The sequence below is a fragment of the Physeter macrocephalus genome, chromosome 2 (assembly GCF_002837175.3).
Source record: "Physeter macrocephalus isolate SW-GA chromosome 2, ASM283717v5, whole genome shotgun sequence".
Taxonomy (NCBI): Eukaryota; Metazoa; Chordata; class Mammalia; order Artiodactyla; family Physeteridae; genus Physeter; species Physeter macrocephalus.
The window spans coordinates 91,493,451-91,515,255 of record NC_041215.1 but is presented as its reverse complement, the minus strand read 5'-3'; the positions used below and the strand labels follow the sequence as shown (position 1 = coordinate 91,515,255).

The window sequence follows — 21,805 nt, the reverse complement described above, 5'->3', positions numbered from 1 at the left end:
CTAATCTATGCATATATTGTTTCCTCTGCCTGGAACCCTCTTCCACATCTGGTGAATTCTACCTCATCTTTTATTAGCTACCTAAAATATCACCAACCGATCTGGGAAGCCTTCCTCAAAGGCCCCAAGCAGAGTTAGATACTTTCCAGGTATGCCTCAGTTATTTTGGTATAAATCTATTTGTGTCTACTGCTCAGACTTAAAATGAAGTAAATTTAGATTGACCTTCCAAACATATTTCTGAAATCAATCTTCCTACCCCTCTACCCAAAATCATGCCCTAGAGTAAGAAGAAAAGCACACTGAAAGTATTCATCTTTCCTCTTTAAGAGCTAAGAAACTAAGTGTTACACTATCCTAATACCAAAATCCAGACTTTTTTCCTTAGCTACTACTAATGTCTTAATGCATGTGACGACCCACAGTAAAATGGCCTAATAAATTATACATCGTCTAATATCTAGGTATATCTTTGGTAAACTGAACATAAAATTGGTCCATGAATTATAGATCAGTAACAGATACACACTGGATTTGTAAAGGATGTTTTCTGACAATTATCTTCTTTTCCAACCCAAAAGAGAAAAAGGTACTCTCTTACTACTATTCTTTTTCTTCTTTTGAAGGACCCTAAGTTTTAGTTCTCTAAACAAGCTCTAATCTATCATTTCTTAGCTGCGCCAGATAAGATAGACTTTCTCTGACTTTCATAGGCATATGGCTTAGACTCAGTCATATACTACCATAAAAGCTTTGGATCTCTAGCAAGTGATGCAGAGAGCCAGGGATGGGTAAGAAATTATTCCCATGGTGTTGCCCCATAGTCAGTAAGAGCAATTCCAATAGCAATAAAACCCTACACTACTGGTTCCTCTGTTAGCTTCTCTTGCCCATTTTTCAGAAAACTATCGAGTTACCAATATCCTGCCAATAAATTCCTATTCAGCAAAATTTAGCCAAAGTCAATTTTTATTGCTTTGCACGAAGAACCCAACACCTGCATGCAATAAACACACATATACAACCTACCATATGCCAGGCACTTCTCCATACACTAGCACACAATGGTGAGCAGAAACACATCTGTTCCCTCTCTGGAGAGTTTACAGTCTAATCAGGAAAACAAACACATCATAAGATAACCAGAAAAAAAAAAAAAAAAGAAAAGAAAACAAGTATAAATTTCAGCTAAATGAAGAAAAAGAGCTGTACTTAGTGCACTGGCAGCCTGTATAGCAGAACCTGATCTAAAAGGAAGAAGAAGGAAACGGGAAAGGACATTGATAATATACTATTTAATGCCAAGCATTTATAGTATCTCCAAAAAGTACCTTACTGTAAAAAATTTTATTGTGATCCTGGAGCTAGCTGAAGTTTGTTCTTTTTACGGGAAGGGATAAAGTCATTATTCTGTTTTTTCTAAAGAGAAATAGCCCAAGAAACAAATGAGCCTAGAGCAGTACTTCGAACAGTTACAAACTTCAAATGTTGATGCAACAACTACCAGGAGGGCTTCTTGGGGCTCAACTAAACTTTCAGACTCACAAAACTACCAAAGGTCACACACAGCACCAGTCTATTTAGAGGCTATAGGACAGAACCAGGCATAACCTCCCTGATGAGAGTCCTTACATGAACTTCCCTGTGCAGCAGTACACACAGCTGTCCAGAGCTCTTCTCTTTGCCTCATCAGGAGACAGCTCAGATATGAAGAAACAAGATCTGGTGGGTACAGCAGCTACCCATGTTTCAAAGCCTCCTGCCCCATAGGAATGGTATCTCTTGTAATGACCCCATAGCCAGAGCTTTCAGAGTTCCCGCAAAGGACATGCCAGTTGTAAGAGTCACTGCACTCAGGGAACTCCAAAGCTATGGCTTCCCCATCAGGTATTTATTAGTTATTTACAGTTTCTCCCAGTCTAAATGCAAGATACCAACCAGGGGCTTATTCTTAGCATAAGCAATGATACCTAGTCACTTAGCCACTCAGGACCCAGTAAAACAGAACAAGAAACTTAACAGAATATCGAGTTGGCATACAGAATGGGAAAGGGTTTTAACAACCATTTTCCAAAAGCTGACTACTGATCATTTCACTCAACTTTAATATTCCTACGTGTATTATTCAGTTAGGCTGCATTACACTATAGTAACAAGCAACCCCAATATCTATTAGTCAAAAATAACAAAGGATTATTTTATACATATATACATTGTGGGTCAGTAAGAGTCTAACCTTCATGTCTTCCTCACTCAGGGACCCAGGCTGAGGGAGGTTCTATTATTAACACTATCACTACTCACTATGGCATCTGGTAAGAGAAGAAGTAGAACAATGTCCCAACTCCTAAACACCTCCACCCATAAATGACACACTTCTGCTCATGTTTCATTGGCTAGCAAAAGTCACAGGGGCTTACCTAAATTCGAGGTTATTCCCAGAAATACGATACTAATGAATAGTTGTAATATCTACCATATCATGTAAGAGCTAATTTAAATACAATAATTTTATAAAATTTACTTCCCAAATATTAAAAACATGAGGATGGAGCCCTTTTAAGCACTAAAGTCTCTTCTGGACTCAGAAACACAATAAAGTAGAGAAAATAAACTAACTAATTGAAACTTTTCATGATCACCCTGGGAATGTAGTACAGCTGTGGAAAGGTAGGTAATTTTCCCAAGGTAACATTGGAAGAATGGCAGAGTCTGGATTTGAACCCAGGCCTGTGTGACTCCATGGCCTATTTCTTTTTCATGACACAACAATGTATACCAATATGGATGGAGTGAATGAAGAAAGAAGAGTTAAAGGGTAAACTCCACAAGAGTATCAAGAAGGTTATGAGGCAGGGAAATATATTCAATATCCTGTGACAAACCATAATGGAAAAGAATATGAAAAAGAAAACATACATATGTATAACTGGGTCACTCTGCTGTACAGAAGAAATTAACACAATATTGTAAATCAACTATACTTCAATAAAATTTTTTTTAAAAAGGTTAGGAGGAATAAGGGCACAAGATATCAATAGTTTCAGACAGGCAAAGAGTGGAGACATTAAATAAGGAAGGAATGGGGCTTCCCTGGTGGCGCAGTGGTTAGAGTCCGCCTGCCGATGCAGGGGAACCGGGTTCGCGCCCCGGTCCGGGAAGATCCCACATGCCGCGGAGCGGCTGGGCCCGTGAGCCATGGCCGCTGAGCCTGCGCGTCCGGAGCCTGTGCTCCGCAACGGCAGAGGCCACAACAGTGAGAGGCCCGTGTACCGCAAAAAAAAAAATAAAATAAAATAAGGAAGGAATGAAGAGTGAGGTGAATTATAAGAGAGAGGTTCAATAAGATGAGGGATCAAGTGTCCACTGAAGTAGGCTGCCACCAGCGATTTCAGTTCGGGCCACTGCTGGGCTGGGCTTAGGGAGCTGCCAGATTGAAATGGCTGAGCATGGGAAGTGATGAAGAGAGGCACCGTGTTGGGCTGGGCTTAGGGAGCTGCCAGATTGAAATGGCTGAGCATGGGAAGTGATGAAGAGAGGCACCGTGTTCAATACCCTGCTTGTGAAGAAAAGGAGAAAGGAAAATGGCTAAAAGAAGACACACGCTCAAGGGAAAGCTGTTTTGATTAGTTTTTCAGGTAGGAAAAATTTAACCATGTTTGAAAGTTCAAAAAAAAAAAAGAAGGGAGCAGGGGAAGAGCAGGAACATAGTTAAATGAGAAGGTTCCTGAGAAGGGAGAAGTAATAAAAATATAAAACAGCTTATACTAAGTGAGCCATGATAGTGTGCCAGTCCCTACACTAAGCACTTTACATGTCTTAACACACGCAAATGAACTCATTCCATTTAACGCATTCCTATGGAGCAGGGTTGATGCGTCAGTCAGGGAGAGGGTAGTAACCTGTTAGTAACTTGTGCAAGTTAAACAGCTGTAAACAACAGGGCTGGGGCTTGAGTCCAAGGCAGTTTGCCTTCAGAAACCACATTTATCCACTCACCTACTGTCTCCCAACACAAAACAGGGGTGAGGGAGACAAAGAGGGAAAAGCCACTATCTCCCTCAAGATAACGGAGAAGATAAAAGGCATCAGTGGGGCAGAGATGTTTATGTGTTTGGGCTCAGATGGGACAGAGGTGTGAGAAAAGTTCAGGTGGATTCTGTAAGTTGTAAGCATTTCTTCCACAGTCAAGACACAGTCTAATGGTGCTGTGTCCAGATATATGTACATGTTCATGACTAGATTATTGAAAACTATATTCTCTTTTCTTAAATTCAAACACTATTTGGATAAAAATTCTAATGTAAAAAATGCAGTCAATTTGTATATTCTTTTCATAAGAGAAGTCTCAGAGGTTATACAGAATGATTAGAGAAATATCATAAGCAAGGACAAAAAGAGAATAGAACAAAAAATCCGTATTTGTAAACATACAACGAAAGGACTTTAGTTATTTCCTCACTATAGAAAAAGCTCTTATGATTCATTTGTCCATCTATTCAATTTATTGGGTACCACTTGTGCCAGGCACCGGGCATTGTTCTAGGCCCTGGGATTTCCGCAGTGAACAAAACAGATTAAAAACTATCCCGGTGGAATACATATCCTAATTGAAAGAAAGAGGCATTAACTAAAAATAAATAACTTCTATAGCAATGTGAGTACTAAGGAAAAAATAAAGCTGAAAATTGGATGGAAGCACAAAGTGGGAAAGGGGGAACTGGCATGTTAAATAAGCTGGTCAGAGCATTACTAAGAAGATGACACTTGAGCAATTCCCACAGGAGGTGGTGGAGGAGCACCCAATGTACACTGGGGGGATCAATGCTCCAGGCAGTGGGAACAGCCCAAGGGAAGGCGAGATGGGAATGTGCCTACTGTTCACAAGCCACTGCAAAGAGGCCCAGTGAGGCTGGCAGAGCATGAAGGAGGGGAGAACACTAGAAGATGAAGGTAAAGACAGACATGGTGGGCTGGAATACTCAGTCATCTCAGCTACTGCGGGACAGATGGGGAGATATTAGTGGAATCTGAACGGGAGTGTCATAATCTGAATATTTTAAAAGAATCACTCTGGCTGCTCTAGAGAACAACCAGAAGGGAGTACCCAGGGCAGCAATGGGGAGAACTGCGAGGGGGGTGCCGGCTCTCTTCCCTCTGTTCCTCCAGGTCTCCTCTCCACCGCTCCCCACCCTGCTCTTTGCCTAGGAATGCTGACTAGTGTGAACTCATGGGCAGCCGGGCCCGCTGCCTCCCACTTGGATTCAGCCAGTGGGGAGCATGCACAGAGATGAAAGTGAGGAAGGAGAGTGAGGCCAGGGTTTTATTCCCGTGTTCCTTCCCGTCACCTTGGGCTGGCTGCTGTCCTCTGACAAAAGCCACAGTTCCCTCACGTGGCTCTCCCCACTGCCTGGATTCTGGTAACTGCTCCCTTCCCTTTCTCCCTTCAGGCTTAGAGGCCAAATTTTAACTAGTGCCCACTTACTTTGTAAATAGTCCCCTTACTAAAAGCTCCTCAAACTATCCCAATTTAAGCGTGCCATCTCTTTCCTTTACTAATTCAGGAGCCCAGGGCAACAGTCCAGGTGAAAGACAATGGTGGCTTGAACTAGGATGTTAGCAGCCGAAGAACAAAGAAGCAGTTAGACTTTGACTTGCTGAGATTTTATGTCGAGCATGACTCCAAATTTTGGCCTAACTAACCAAAAGGATGGAGTGCCATCAACTGAGATTCATTTTTTTTAATCCACTAATCAACAGAAAATATGTGCAAATATATTAAAAGTGGCTCAGAGGAAAAGGAATGCTATGGCTTACAAACAAATGCAAAGATGATTAGTCTTACTGTTATTTAAAGGAATACAAATTAATATAATATAAAATAATATAATAGTACAACATTACATATATAAATATACATATATAATACATAGAATAATGATATGATATATAATATAAAATTGACAAAGATAAAAAATATGGTGATAAATGGTATTGGCATGGATGTCAGAAAACACTGGAGGGGTGTAAACTTCTGTGAAAAATAATTTGCAATTTCTATCAAAACAGTACATATACTTTTCTTTTCATTGAAGTATAGCTGATTTACAATGTTGTGCCAGTCTCTACTAAACAGCAAAGTGACTCAGTTCTACACATGTAGACTTTCCTTTTTTTATATTCTTTCCCATTATGGTTTATCACAGGATAATGAATACAGTTCCCTGTGTTATACAGTAGGACCTTGTTGTTTATTCATCCTATATATAACAGTTTACACCTGCTAATCCCACACTCCCAGTCCTTCCCTCCCCCAGCCCCCTCCCCCCTGGCAACCACAAGTCTGTTCTCTATGTCTATGAGTCTGCTTCTGTTTTGTAGATAGGTTCATTTGTGCCATATTTTAAATTCCGCATACAAGTGATATCATATGGTATTGGTCTTTCTCTTTCTGACTTACTTCACTTAGTATCATAATCTCTAGTTGCATCCATGTTGCTGCAAATGTTATTATTTCATTCTTTTTCATGGCTGAGTAGTATTCCATTGTATATATGTACCACATCTTTATGCATTCATCTGCATGGACATTTAGGTTGTTTCCATGTTTTGGCTATTGAGAATAATACTGCTTGTTGCGGAGCACAGGCTCTGGACACGCAGGGTCAGCGGCCATGGCTCACAGGCCCAGCCACTCTGTGGCATGTGGGTTCTCCCCAGACTGGGGCACGAACCCGCGTCCCCTGCATCGGCAGGCGGACTCTCAACCACTGCGCCACCAGGGAAGCCCGTGTGTATATTTTTGAATTAAAGTTTTGTCCAGGTATATGCCCAGGAGTGGGATTGCTGGATCATATGGTAATTCTATTTTTAGTTTTCTGAGGAACCTCCACACTGCTTTCCATAGTGGCTGCACCACTTACATTCCCACCAACAGTGTAGCAGGTTTCCCTTTTCTCCACACCCTCTCCAGCATTTGTTATTTGTAGACTTTTTTTTTTTTTTTTTTTTTGCGGTACGCGGGCCTCTCACTGTTCTGGCCTCTCCCATTGCGGAGCACAGGCTCCGGACGCGCAGGCTCAACGGCCATGGCTCATGGGCCTAGCCGCTCCACGGCATGTGGGATCTTCCTGGACCGGGGCACGAACCCGTGTCCCCTGCATCGGCAGGTGGACTCTCAACCACTGCGCCACCAGGGAAGCCCTATAGACTTTTTAATGATGGCCAATCTGACCAGTGTGAGGTGGTACCTCATTATAGTTTTGATTTGCATTTCTCTAATAATTAGTAATGCTGAGCATCTTTTCATGTGCCTACTGGCCATCTGTATATCTTCTCTGGAGAAATGTCTATTAAGGTCTTCTGTCCATTTTTCAATTGGGTTGTTTGTTTTTTTGTTGTTGAGTTGTATGAGCTGTTTGTATATTTTGGAGATTAGGCCCTTGTCATCGCATCATTTGCAAGTATTTTCTCCCATTCTGTAGGTTGTCTTTTTGGTTTTTTCATGGTTTCCTTTGCTATGCAAAAGCTAGTAAGTTTGATTAGGTCCCATTTGTTTATTTTTGGTTTTATTTATATTGCCTTGGGAGACTGACCTAAGAAAACACTGGTACGATTTATGTCAGAGAATGTTTTGCCTATGCTCTCTTCTAGGGGTTTTATGGTGTCATGTCTTATGTTTAAGTCTTTAAGCCATTTTGAGTTTATTTTTGTGCATGGTTTGAGGGTGTGTTTTAACTTCAGTGATTTACATGCAGCTGTCCAACTTTCCCAGCACCACTTGCTGAAGAGACTGTCTTTTTCCCATTTTATATTCTTGCCACCTTTGTTGAAGATTAATTGACTATTGGTGTGTGGGTTTATTTCTGGGCTCTCTATTCTGTTCCATTGATCTATATGTCTGTTTTTGTACCAATACCACACTGTTTTGATTACTGTAGCTTTGTAGTATTAAAACAATACATATACTTTGATCTAAAAATCCTACTAGGACTTAATCATACATACTCACACACTTGCACAAATACCTTTGTATAAAATTTTCACTATAGCAGTGTTTAAAATTACAAAAAAAACAGAAACAATCTAAATGTCCATCAACAGGAAATATGAGTTAAATAATTTAGGCTATATATACTATAAAACAGAATACTATCAGTGGTTTGCAAAGAATGAGGTAAATCTATATATGTCTAAGAGAGATTATATTGGGTAGGGAGGGGCAGGGGATGAGTCAGGTACCTAATAGTAATATCTAGTATATTCCTATTTGTGAGTTGTTTTTTTTTTTAAGGATATACAGATATATAGGAATAAGAAAATTCTGGGAAGATCAAAGAAACTATTTAAAGTGATTGCCTCTAAGCAGGCTAATGTGAGCAAGTCCTGTTTTTTCATTGTCTACCCTCTTGGACTGTCTGAAATTTTTTCAACAAAAATAATACTAAAGCCAAATTTCAAAAAAAGACCAGTAATAAATTATCTGGCACTGCACAAAACCTGTGGTGTTGAATACAGAAATATATCTGAACAGTTCAACATTTTTTTTATTAGTGTTCACATGTTGTTAGAAGATATAAATGCCTTGACCCATAATATCCTGAATCACAGCTATATTTCTCTATTTGTGGTAAAATTGAGCCTATTTACATACTCTTGGGGTTTTCCAAATGCCAGCCATATATGGAAAAAACAACAAAGTTTAATGTAGATAGTTTCAAATGGAAAAAAGCAAACATGTGACCCAATCCCTATGAAGAACTGGCTTAACGACACTCATTTTGGTACTGGTCATGATATCAAATGTAACAGTCCACAACATGATTTCTGTTTCACTGGTATTATAATTCCCAGAATGAATATGTTTTAGAACTAGCATGAAATAACAATATGGAAAAAAATATTAATTTTCTTCAGGCTTATCTTAAAATATTCTGTCAAAGCCAGCAAATCAAAACTGGTAAAAAATTTTGCAGAACTATTGTACCAGAAGAATGTCACACTATTTCTTTGAGGAGTCTCTAAACTTTCACAAATGTAGATAAATATATTAATACAAATGTATACAGGATTACGTATATTTTATTTTACTGATGTAAATGTAAAACTTATTTCTTATTTCTCATCTTCCTTATGCTATTTTCCTCCTTACCACCACAATCTGACACTGGAATTTGTCCCTGTTGGATAAAACTTTAATGTTATCAGAACCATAACATATTATTTTCCCAATAAATTTTGGATAAGAATTTGTTTTTTAAGTCAACCAAATCTACTTGAATACAAAATATTCCTCAACTGGTTTTGACAGCACAATCCAAGACTTTAGCGTATTTCACAATTAAGCAGTCAGTAAGTCAATTTTGCTGACAAGAGGAAGGACAAAAGCCTTTCTCAGAAGAGGTGCAGAAACATTTTAACAGATTTTCCCCAGACTTCTGCAGATTGACATTATCAGGGAAGTTGAAGACATCCAAAGCAGCGTGGAAACACAATATATTTTTAAGGCTTTTATATGTCACGAAACTGTACAAAAAAAATCATATAATAAGTCATTTGTCTTTATATAACTTTCTCTGGGGATCTGAAGTGCTTATACATATTATTTCACTAAATTGTTACATTTAAGCTAAAGCAAGTACTTTCAAAAATTAAATCATATTTTGAAACATATCAAATGGGGAGGGACTTCCCTGGTGGTGCAGTGGTTAAGAAGCTGCCTGCCAATGCAGGGGACACGGGTTCGAGCCGTGGTCTGGGAAGATCCCACATGCTGCGGAGCGACTAAGCCCATGCGCCAAAACTACTGAGCCTGTGCTCTAGAGCCCATGTGCCACAACTATTGAAGCCCACAAGCCTAGAGCCTGTGCTCCACAACAAGAGAAGCCACTGCAATGAGAAGCCCACGCACCGCACCACAACGAAGACCCAACACAGCCAAAAATAAATAAATAAATAAATAAATTTATTAAAAAATAAAATTCTATTCAAATGGGGAGAGGCAAAGGTAGGCGGAAAATATCAAATAACAGAAATTAAGAAAAGGGACCACTGCATCAACATTTACCTGTTGCATCAAATTCAATTGGCTGGCACCCATGGTGAGAAGACCAGTCACACTTGAGGACTTGCCCTCCTTCCACAATCCCAGGCTGGGTAGTGTTTGCTTTGGGAGCTCCCACCAGAAGAAACATCCTGCTAAAATACAAAAGGCAAGACAAGACTTTAAGTGGCACAAAGCATAAACAAAATCTTATGATTTAGGAAGAGCAATCATTCTCTTGATTTTATCCACAAATATTCTTTAAAAACCACTCACTGAGAGCATAATCCACCTTCATTATTCATTTGGTGCTCTTTTACATACATACATTATTCAATATAGTTTACTCATCCTAATAACACATTATAAGGCAACTTTAGGGTTACATGTCATTAAAAAATTTATGCTGGCCAAACTGTACACTTTGAATAGGTACAGTTTATTACATGTCAATTATAGCTCAATTAATTTGTTAAAAATGTATGCTGGCTAGAGACAGGGACATTTGTCTTGATTTTTGTTTGTTTTTTTTTTTGATTTACTGTACACTTTCTATATCCTGAATAATGAACAAAAAAATAAATGATTCTAAATAAATGATTCTGAAGTATGGTAATTTTAAATATTATCATTTTTCCATTGGGAAAACTTATCTTGTTTTAAAACTATATACTTCAATTTTTTTTTTTAATAGTGACTGACGAATGTCTTTTTTCACTGGATTCATCTAATCAATTCCTGGTCAAAGAATAGAAGCACTATTCAATTTCTTAACAGGATAAAATTAGCAAAAGACAAAATAATCAGGAGTCAAATTTTTAAGTAAAAGAGATCTTTTCTTTAGTTGTTTCTATTCATTCAGAAAAAAATATGGATTGAGTGTCTCCTCTACTAAGGCACAGATCTGGGCACTAGAGAAAGGAGGATGAATAAGACAACCTTGGTTCCTGCTCTCAGTGGAGCTTACATTCCCTTTGGGAAGAAATCCAGAAACTTGCCAAGAAAATTAGTCACTGTCAGAAGTGCTACGAAAGAACCAACAATTGGCTGAGAGGTATTATTTGGGAACAAGGAGAGGAGACCTTCTTTAGATTAAGGGAAGTTACCTCCAAGGAATGGAGGGGAGACACTTCCTTTGGATAAAGAGATGTCTAAGGAAGTTATCTTTAAAGAACAGGGAGAAGAGACCTCTTTCAGATAAAGCAGCAAAGGGATTTACCTCTAAGTAAATTGAGATGTACGGGATTAGAAGAAGGTTGCCAAGGAGTGTGTGTGTTGGGAGTGAGGGGCTAAGTGAGTGGGATGGAGAGGTGGATGGGAGGGTCCCAGGCAGAGGTACAAAGACTCAAGGCAGGAAAGAGCTTAGTCTCCAAGAGTTACAAGGAAAGAGGTGTGGCTAAAGGAGAGCAAGATGGGAATGGCACAAGATAAAACTGCGGAGCTTGGCAAGAACTAAATCACACAAGGTCCTTTAGCCAGGTAAAACTTTTGGATTTTATCATAACGTCCACGTGAAGCTTCTGAATGTTTTTTAAAGCAAGAGAATGACATAATCTAATAAAGAAAATGAAATGTGGCACCTTACGGGGAAAGTATTAAGGGGGAGGGGGGCAAAAATGGAACAAGAAAAGCGAGAGACTTTCAGCACCTGAGGGAGGAGGTGACAGTAAACTAGGTTGGGAGGACAGATGGAGAAAGAGATGGATGGGCAGATTTGGGAAATATCTGGAGTAGAATGAACAGGAACAGCTGGAGGCTTGAAAGTGGTAGAAAGGGAAGATTAGAATAAAGCATGTCACCTAGGTTTCTTTCTGGAGTGTAGGGATGGGAGAACCACTTACTGTGCTAGAAAAGCCCGGAGAGTAGGGAAGCAGAGGCAGACTAAGGGTTTACAGGAAAACCAAGAGTTCAGTTCCCAACATGTTAGCTTGAAATACCTGTGAGACACCTAATTGGTGGTTTGTTGCTCTGAGGAGAGTTCTGCCCTTGGAGATAACGTGTTGAGAATGTCAACTTGGAACGGATGGGTTCACACAGGGAGAGGCTTCAGAGAGAAGAGGAGGAAAGAGAGGAAGCAACAACATTTAAGAGTCAGAGAAAGAGGATAAAGTAAAAGAGGCTGAGAAGAAGCTAACTGAAATATAGGAGAAGAAAACAGGATACAGATAGACACAGAAGGCCCTCAACAAATGCTATCACCATTATCATTTCATTTCCTTGTTAAACACTAAGCCACTTACATTCTTCTAGCAAAGAAAATACTCATAATTGCTTTTCACTTTTTTGTGAAGTTATGAACAAACCTACATCTTAAATATGGAATGCTTTCGTTTTAACTTTTATTTATCAATTTCATTTTTTCTGGATGTATCTGCTAAATCATATTTAGACCAGCTGAAAGATGGCTGCATGAAATGCTGGAACCCTGTTTTCATACACTTATCTTAAAACTCCATACTCAAAATAAAGACAAAACTCCCAACCAAACCACACCCTGTTTCATAAAGCTTTATGCAGTCATAGTTGGCATCAGTAAAACACCAATGCTGGCTCTTTCTCCTCATAGCCAACTTAGTTTTCATTCACCAAGAAAAAAAATAAAGCTGAGTAAGACAGCCCTCAGCCCCCATGAATAAGAGAGCAGCTAAGTATCATTATGCCCTCCTTTTCTACAGCAGAGCTGGTTAGCAGCTAAATTATACACACACACACACACACACACACACACACACACACACACACACACACACATGAAATTTACCTTTCTCAACAGGTCAAAAATTTGGCCACAAAATCACAAAACTGCCCCTCCTCATCTGGATTAAATGATTTTTTAGTACATGATAGGCAAAAAAAAATATTTCAGATAAGTATACTTTTCAGGTCTACACCTGAAGAGGCATAGGCTCATTCCTGCAATAGCCCTAATAAGGGTAATACGAGCACAGGTGTGTGTATGATTTTCATATTGTGGATTAATGGCCAGTTCCAGGAGATCAGGACAGAGGAGCTGATTCTCAGAATTTGCCTAGAAACCTACAAGCAAACTCATTTCTGGACTGTCCTCACATAGCACACTACAGAATCTTTAATAATTTTTTGTCAAAGCACTTCTTCCTACCTTATGATAAACTGCTTCCTTGAATGGAGGGGACCCTCAGTCATCTTTGTGCTGCCACATAACAAGCACTCAAGAAAAGCTTTTTAAATTGACAATTGAGTAGCAAGTAAATTTGATAGTTATCAGTCTCAATCAAAACAGCCATACATAAAAAGCCATTTCCACTATCACCAACCCCTGTAGAATGCAGAAATCATCCTCTAATAAACATCTGATTATTTAAATTATCCTTAAAATAATTTCTTTCTGTAACGTTTCTCTTCTTAATTTTGGATTTCAGATACTTTCTTTACTTGTCACTAAAGACAGAGAGGGCTGGAAAGTTATTAGGGGACACGGACTTCGGCAAAGACAGAAAAAAGGGCGTCGTATGAGAGTTCTGAATGGAAACTGCACTCACATATTGGCAGCACAGAGCTCTAGTTCCTTGGATAGGATCAGGAACAAGGCTGCTACTTTTCATCAGACCATTTGCACATTATAGGCATGAAATGATGGTAATTACATGTACTAATATGGGTGTTCATCAAGTTTTCCTAAGCATACCTTCATGTGCAGTCTTGCACATTGGTGAAATGCCTCAGAAATGGTAGAATAATATAAAAGGAATGTGTGAGCATTCTCAATTTCTAAGTGCTAGGTTAATGAGGGGAAAAAGCTGAGAAATAAAGTTCTTTGTGCAAAGTGTCAACATGATATTTAAGTTCCTTTTAAGAGCGTTATAGAAAGTTTTCAAAGAGAAAAATGGAGAGATAAAGACAGTAAGACTGCCTTAGACAAATGTTAAGTCCTAAGAGGGAGGTGTGGAGAGAAAAATTAAGTATTTGTAGAGATTAAAGAGTACAGAATGGTAAAAGATGCTATATGAGAAAATTAAGGATTATAAAAGCAACACATATTACAGAAAACAAAAGCCTGTTAATGTGTTGGGAGGGTGAATTTTATGTCTTGTGTCTTTCTGCCACAATAACAAAAAACAGCCTGTTAATGAAATGCCTTACAAAAATATTAAATCATTACGACTTGAAGTTCATCTAGGAATGTCTAATGAATGTCTACAACAGCTTAATTAAAGTAAAAGAAGTGAAAGACCAGAAAAAATTTTGCAATATAAGCAGCATTGTCTAATGGGCAGTTTGGGACTAAAGGTTCCAGTCACCATATAAATCAATTGAGAAAGTCACTTTAAATCTCTGAGCCTCAGTTTCCTGTTCTATTGAATGGAAATAACAATGCCCACTATAATTACTTAAAAAAGAAAATTTCTGAATGCTGAATGTGGATAGTATAGATAAAAGTAAACTTAGAAAATGTGAACGCATCATAAAAATACAAGATGATGACAGCAGAACTAAAAACAACAATAAAATACTCCTTAATAAAGTAGGAATAAAAGTTAAAATCTGTTTTCAAGGGCCATTAATTAACCCAAATGCAAGCTCTCAAGAGAAAAAAAAAAAGGATAGGTAATAGTTGGTTTGCAACACTTCCTGATAATGGTGGAGAGTTGGGGAAGATACAGAGTTAGCTGAGGCTGACAGAGATTTCTCTGGTAAGCAGCAAAAATCTGAAGCTGAGCAACTTAGTTTCATATGCTTGCAACTTCCTCCTGACAGAATCCATCTCCCTCCCAAAAAGTTTGCCCAAGAACAATATCAGGATCCCCATCCTCACCATTCTTTTTAAATGACTCGAATCATTTTCATTAAATGACTTTAAAATTAAGGTTTACATATATGAGCAGGCCATTAATACCATGCCAAGAAATTCTGAAAGATAAAGAGTAGAAATGTGTGTTTGGGGGAAGGGGTGTAAGAGAAGAAGAAAGAGGGAGGGAGGGAAAGGGGGGGAGAAGGGAGAGAGGGAGGAGAGGTAGAGGAGCAAGGGCAAGGGAGGGGAAGGAGAGAAGAAAGGGGAGGTAGTAAGGGAGAGGGGGAGGAAGGGGAAGAGGATGGGAGAGACGAGAGGATTCGAGAAGCCAACCAGGAGGATGCCCTTCGGATGCACTTTCAATCCAAAGTGTACTTGAAGGGCAGCTGCTTCAGGGAACATGACCTTGACTACCAAGGAGAGACAACCAGCCAAACAATGACAAGGACATTTTTTAAACTCTCCAAATGAACTAAGTTATTTGGCTGCTTTCAGCACTGACTTTTCCAAGATAAAGCATGGTTAATATATTCTGGCTGACTCTGGCTGACCAGTGAGGCTTCACCAAAAGGAACTTCTGAAAAATTAACATATACATACACAGAAAGAAACGTGTTACTGAATGTTACTTAAGAGCTATAATTCCAGTCTCATTTACTTTTCACTAAAAAAAAAAAAGCTATAGTCAACATTTATGTGATGTAAAACAGATGCAAAAATCCTATACTTTTTCCCTTGTATAATATCCTATAAACCTTGGGCCTTAATCAGGAGAAATCAACATAGGATTTGCTTTCTAAATATGTAATGATGATAGAATCTATGCATATATATTATTTATGATAAGAAAAAAGAACCAGGGGCTTCCCTGGTGGTGCAGTGGTTAAGAATCCACCTTCCAATTCAGGGGACACGGGTTCGAGTCCTGGTCCCTGGTCCGGGAAGATCCCACATGCCGCGAAGCAACTAAACCTGTGCGCTACAACTACTGAGCCTGCGCTCTAGAGCCTGCGAGGCACAACTACTGAGCCCACGAGCCACAACTACTGAAGCCCACGCGCCTAGACCCCGTGCTCCACAACAAGAGAAGCCACCGCAATGAGAAGCCCATGCACCAAAACGAAGAGAAGCCCCCGCTCTCCACAGCTTGAGAAAGCCAGCGCGTAGCAACGAAGACCCAACGCAGGCAAAATAAATAAATAAATTTTTTAAAAAAAGAAAGAAGAACCAATATAGCCAGAGCCACACTAAAATAAGCTGGTGTCATTTTGTAAAGGGTTGTGAAGATGGTTACAAAGGTGAAGAGAGAAACAGGACATAAGCTTTTAAAAGTAGATGCAGACTGGGACGGACTGAAAGAGGCCTTCATCCAGTTTAAGCAGTTTGGACTTTATCTCTGGACATGAGAATATTTTCGAGGAAATTTTAGCAGCAGAATACCAGGATCAAAAGATGCTTCAGAAAGATAAAACTATTAGAAACATGTAAGATGTTTTGCAGGTCTGAGAGCTAAATGATGGGCTGAGGGGTGATGACCTGAGTACCACAGACCACGCTTGTAACAACTGGTCAAACTACAAGTGGAAAGCAGAGATGGATGCAAGAAACATTAACAAGGGCTTCCCTGGTGGCGCAGTGGTTAAGAATCCGCCTGCCAATGCAGGGGACACGGGTTCGAGCCCTGGTCCGGGAAGATCCCACATGCCGCGGAGCAACTAAGCCCGTGCACCACAACTACTGAGCCTGCGCTCTAGAGCCCGCGAGCCACAACTACTGAGCCCGCATGCCACAACCCTAGTGTGCAGAGGGGCCAACTGAGGCTCAGAGAGGTGGAGTGACATTCCCACATGTCACAGCTAGCACGTGGCCGAGTCACCAATGTCCCATAAGGGGCAGAGTGCTCACCTTGTGAAGAGAAGGTCCAGCATCTGCTGGGTGGTGGGGAAAGCCCTGTAGGAGCCCAGGAATGTGGGGTGGTCAGAGGGGTCCCCGCCCAGGAAGGCAGGCACCAGGTTTCCCACCAGCTTCTCCAGCCTGCCTGCCTGGACGCTCCACACCATGCAGGTCTCATTCCTGTCCCCTGTGGACACATTTTCCCCCTGGGGTGGAACAGAGCAGGGACATGAGTCAGAGGCAGCACCAAGGACACCAGGAGGGCTGGGGCTGGAGCTGAGACCGAATCCCCAAGCCTCAGGGACTTGTGGCAAGAGGTGGGACAGGAGTGCCCTCAGCAGAATAAAGGTTCTGGCTTCACAAGTGAATTGGTGGTGGGCGACGGTTACATGTGTTACTATCTCAGGGCAGTTTGTAGCACAGTATTGACAGCTCCCCCTGTATTAACTGCATCATCTCTGTGATTGTTATCAAAACATCCCATTCTGGGGATGAGAACACAGAGACTCCCTGGGGTGGGAGGGATCAGGTTACTCAGGCCAACATGGACACCTGAGGATGAAGTTAAAAGAGGAAAATCTGTAGAAAAATGCAGAAACAAAGTTGACTTAACATTAAGTGGGGACTTCCCTGGTGGCGCAGTGGTTAAGAATCCGCCTGCCAATGCAGGGGACACGGGTTCGAGCCCTGGTCCGGGAAGATCCCACATGCCGCGGAGCAACTAAGCCCGTGCACCACAACTACTGAGCCTGCGCTCTAGAGCCCGCGAGCCACAACTACTGAGCCCGCATGCCACAACTACTGAAGCCCGCGTGCCTAGAGCCGGTGCTCCGCAACAAGAGAAGCCACCGCAATGAGAAGCCCGCGCACCACAACGAAGAGTAGCCCCTGCTCACTGCAACTAAAGAAAGCCGAACCCAGCAACAAAGCCCCAATGCAGCCAAAAATAAATAATAAATTAATTAATTTTTTTTTAAAAAAAGAAACATTAACAAGGAAGAATTTCTAGGACCTTCTGCCTGGTGACTAACCACTGACTAATATTAGGGGTGACCAGCAGGAGAGACAAAGAAAAATAGAAAATGAGAGGGAGGAATATGAAATTATTTCCAGGGCAACAGAGAAAATGATGGTACCATTAATAGAAACAGAGGTACAACTGACATCACTTGGTGAAAAAGAGTTCATTTTTTGTCAAATTGAGGTAAGACAGGCTAGTCAAGAAGAAATGATCCACTGGCTGTTGAATATAAAGTTAGAGCTCTACTTTTAGATTAAAGATGAAGCCAGGGCAGCAGTATGGTCTTCAAAGCTCTCCAAATGCTGCAAATAGGAAGTTAGGATTGAGAACCATTTTATGTTCTGTGGGACCTTCTGCGACCAGGGAACACTCACCCACACCTTGTCTTTGGGGTCATAGGACATGAAGGAACTGTAAATAAGGCTCCAATAGAGTTTAACAGGGGAAAAAGCAAGGCTTGTAACACAGAGTTGCTCACTATAGCATTATTTTAAAATAAATATATATGTAAAATGAGAACTGTATAACATATCTTAAGAGTAAGAAAATTATTCATTTTCTTCTTAAAATTTGAATACAAAAATTAAATGGAATTTGAATTTCATTTCCTCTGCGTTTTGTTCCCATCTTTTCCCTTACCCCACACCATCCCACTCAAACAACTAAAGGCTGCAAACTCTTCTGGCCTCAGTTTCCTGTTCTGTAACAGTGAATTTATCTGCTTTCCTATTTCCCCTGGTGGTCTGTGGTATAGAGTAAAATGAGATATCGCAAGTAAAAGTGCTTTGTAAATTATAAAATAGGTCAAGCAATGTAAGGTATCATTATTATAACTAAGCCTAGGGTGTAAGTTTTAATTTCTCCAATTATTCTCCACAAGAAAAACATGCCTTTACTTCTGGGCCTGTATACAGTATTTAAATTTTACATAAGTTTAGCAATATAGTCACCATAAATTAATTCATACAGGAAAAATAACAGGGAGTGCTAATGTTTTATTTTTCACAGTTTTTTTCCCTTTTTAAGTATAGCAATTTACAATGTTGTGTTAGTTTCTGGTGTACAGCAAAGTGATTCAGTTATACATACATATGCATATACATGTTCTTTTTCATATTCTTTTCCATTATAGTTTATTACAGGATATTGAATATAGTTTCCTGTGCTATACAGTAAATCCTTGTTGTTTATTTATTTTATATATAGTACTTTGTATTTGCTAATCTCCAAATCCTAATTTATCCCCCCCACCCTTCCTCTTTGATAACCATAAGTTTGTTTTCTATATTTTTCAAATCATAATTTTTGTGACTTTTCACTTCAAACCTAAGACTCATTTCTGGAGGAATTTTACTGTGGAGTCACCTTAATATTTTTGCTTAGTACTTTCTTTTTCCTTCTTTTTAATTAACATTGATTCATTAGTTTTCACAACAATATGGAGATAATTCAATAACAATTTTCTGTAACAAGAAAAATGAGACAGAAAACAGTTCTATAGCTTGCCAGAGGTATTTAGACACCTATAGAAACCGGAAGCAGCAGGAGACCTCATTACCCTTGCTTCCTCATTAATACAGGCACTCTTCCTTCAGAAGAAAGGACACTTTAATTAGCACTTTTCTATTATGTGAATTTTTTTTCCCTTTAGAAGTTTATTATCACACCAAATGACAACAATAAATGCAGCTGGTAATATTGTAAATGGCATCGCCATGCACCCTGGATTCCAATGCTTGTTAACTTTAAAAGTACCTTTTTACAAAATTAAGCGTAAGTTTGCATTAATCTTTGTTAAATCTGAAAAGCTCAGAAGTAGAAACCTTTGTTTACATATATTTGGGTTTTTTTTAATCTCCAAGTTGATTTATATTTTTTATCTTAGGCTATAGCTATACCTCACTAGTCTATCAGTAACAAAGTCACTGAAGAAAGTTTCAAAATGTTATATGAAACCAAACCAAGTTCAATTTTACCTTACCATTAAAATCCCACGTGGGAGGTCATGTAAACAAACCTGTGAGGTCATAGTATATTCAACAACTACAGTGACTAATCACAAATTATCCATCCAGCCTCGCAACCAAAAATAGGAAATATCTCATTCTAACAGTTCAGTATTACTGCATTTTCCATAGTAAAAACACTTAAAGTTTATCATTTTGTCTTGTATCTTTACACTACAGAACTCAGAGGGTTGCCACCGAATTAAGAGCAACATATGCAAACCACTCCATCAACTTGGAAGTATTTAAGTGCTAACTCTGGCTACTCTAAGTACCAACTCTTGACAAAAGACAATATATATTTTCAAAATTATTAGAATTTCTGTAGAAATTAAATCTAAAAGAGCACGCTTGGAAGCAACTAAAATCCTCTGCACTCTAAAGGCATACATCCTGCCGAATGTTGTAACAGTCATGGAAAAATATTTAGATCATCCTCAAATTAGGCATGTATGAATAGGAAAAATAGTACTAAAAAGTACTGACCATTAAAATTATCCTCCCTCTCCCCCCAAAAAACAATACTTTATAGAAAAAAATTAAAAACAAAAATATGCTGTTACAATTTCTAAGAGCTTAGAAAGAACTCTAAGAACAGTTCTCCCTCTTGGAAACAAGATTTAAACATCAGAAGACATCCAGGGAACACATTAAATCAGTATTTCTAACGCTAAAAAAAGGGGGTGGGGTGGTGAGAATGACGTCAGCGTTCGGTAAGGTCAGAGACAACTTTTAATCCAATAATGACAATAACTCTGTTCCAAATCCTGTGCAACGCGAAACGCTGGCAATTTGAAACATAACTGAATTCTTAAATACTACAGTATTCAAATGACCTTTAGCGAGTGAAAACTCAGCAAACATGCTTGTTCTTTCTGAACAATGACCTAAATAATGAATCACTATAAAAAGAACAGATGACACATCCAATTCATCTGTTCACCCTCAAATGTGCAAAGGTTTGACAGTCTCAGAGATAAGACACAATGAATTTACTACGACAGAATGGTCATTTTAGTCATCAGAATGTCTGGAAAAGGAGATGAGGAGAAACAGAATCAGACTGAGAGTCGTAAAGAATGGGGGAGGGCTTGTTTAGGGAGAGCGAAAAACACGGGTGTTTAAGTCTGTGAAGCCAAAAAACAAAAAGACTCCAGGGAAGGCTAACTGGTACTGGAGAAAAAGAAGTTCGGAAATGAAATTGACCAAGTCCCGGACACCGGCAAAGGCGGCGCGGTGTCCAGCCAGACCAGCCTTTGTTGATTTCCCACTTTCCCCTAATTTCAAGCACAGGTCTGCTTCAAAGCGCTCCCTTCTGAGGAGAGGAGAAGGGGGAACTGGGTGGTGGGAGGTGCGCGGGTTCACCTCCCCCAAGTATTTCATCCACCCAGAACCTAAATCGCCCAGTGGGGGGAGGGAGGGTTAGAGGAAACGGATAGAAAGGCGCTGGGATCTCTTGCAGAGATCTCTCCCTGTGGGAAATCGTAGGGTGGGTGCGCGCGATGGGGGAGGGGGCCGACTCCCCTTCCAAGTGCGGCCACTTACGAAGACGCGCTGGGCACGAAGAAATCAACCGCGAAGCCGAAGTAACTACCCTCGGGGCCAGAGTACTCCGCAGGGCTGTCCACATCTAGATTGAAGGCGCCGCAAAGAGGCAGCAGGAATCCGGGGAGAAGGAGCAGGAGGCGGCGGGGGCGAAGGCGCAGCCGCCGCCGCGGCAGGGAAGCCATCGCCGAAGTGCGCGCGGGGCGCCGAGCCCGGAGACGCGGCCACCCCGCCCGGAGCGCACGGTGCCCGCGGCCCGCCGCCTGCGCGCGCCGAAACTTGCCAGCTGCTCGCTTCCCGGCGAGTCCCGGACAGCGCCGGGGGAGGCAGGAGGGCTGAGCTTCCGAGCGGCCACCCGGGAAGTGGGGCGCAGGGCGCGCGGGGCGGGGACAGCAGCGCGGGCGGCCCCTCGCCTCCCTCTCGCTCGGCCGCTCAGCGCCGCGCCTCGGGCTCGGGACTGCAGGGCTGGGCGCCGCACCCCCGGCCAGAGCGCTGCCGCGGCCAGTGGGAGGAGGCAGAGCAGGAGG

General features: G+C 40.6%; 1 protein-coding gene across 1 annotated transcript in view; it reads right to left on the bottom strand.

The window, feature by feature from the left end:
• The window catches only part of ITGAV (integrin subunit alpha V), an 88,851-nt gene extending 67,321 nt beyond the window's left edge, over window positions 1-21,530 (bottom strand). Inside the window, exons 1-2 of the mRNA XM_028479875.2 lie at window positions 21,279-21,530; window positions 10,067-10,197 (exon numbers count right to left, since the gene is read on the bottom strand). Coding sequence (XP_028335676.1) covers window positions 10,067-10,197; window positions 21,279-21,463 — 316 coding nt within the window. The 5' untranslated portion in view covers window positions 21,464-21,530. The remainder of the gene's footprint in view (window positions 1-10,066; window positions 10,198-21,278) is intronic.
• Window positions 21,531-21,805: the final 275 nt, after the last annotated feature.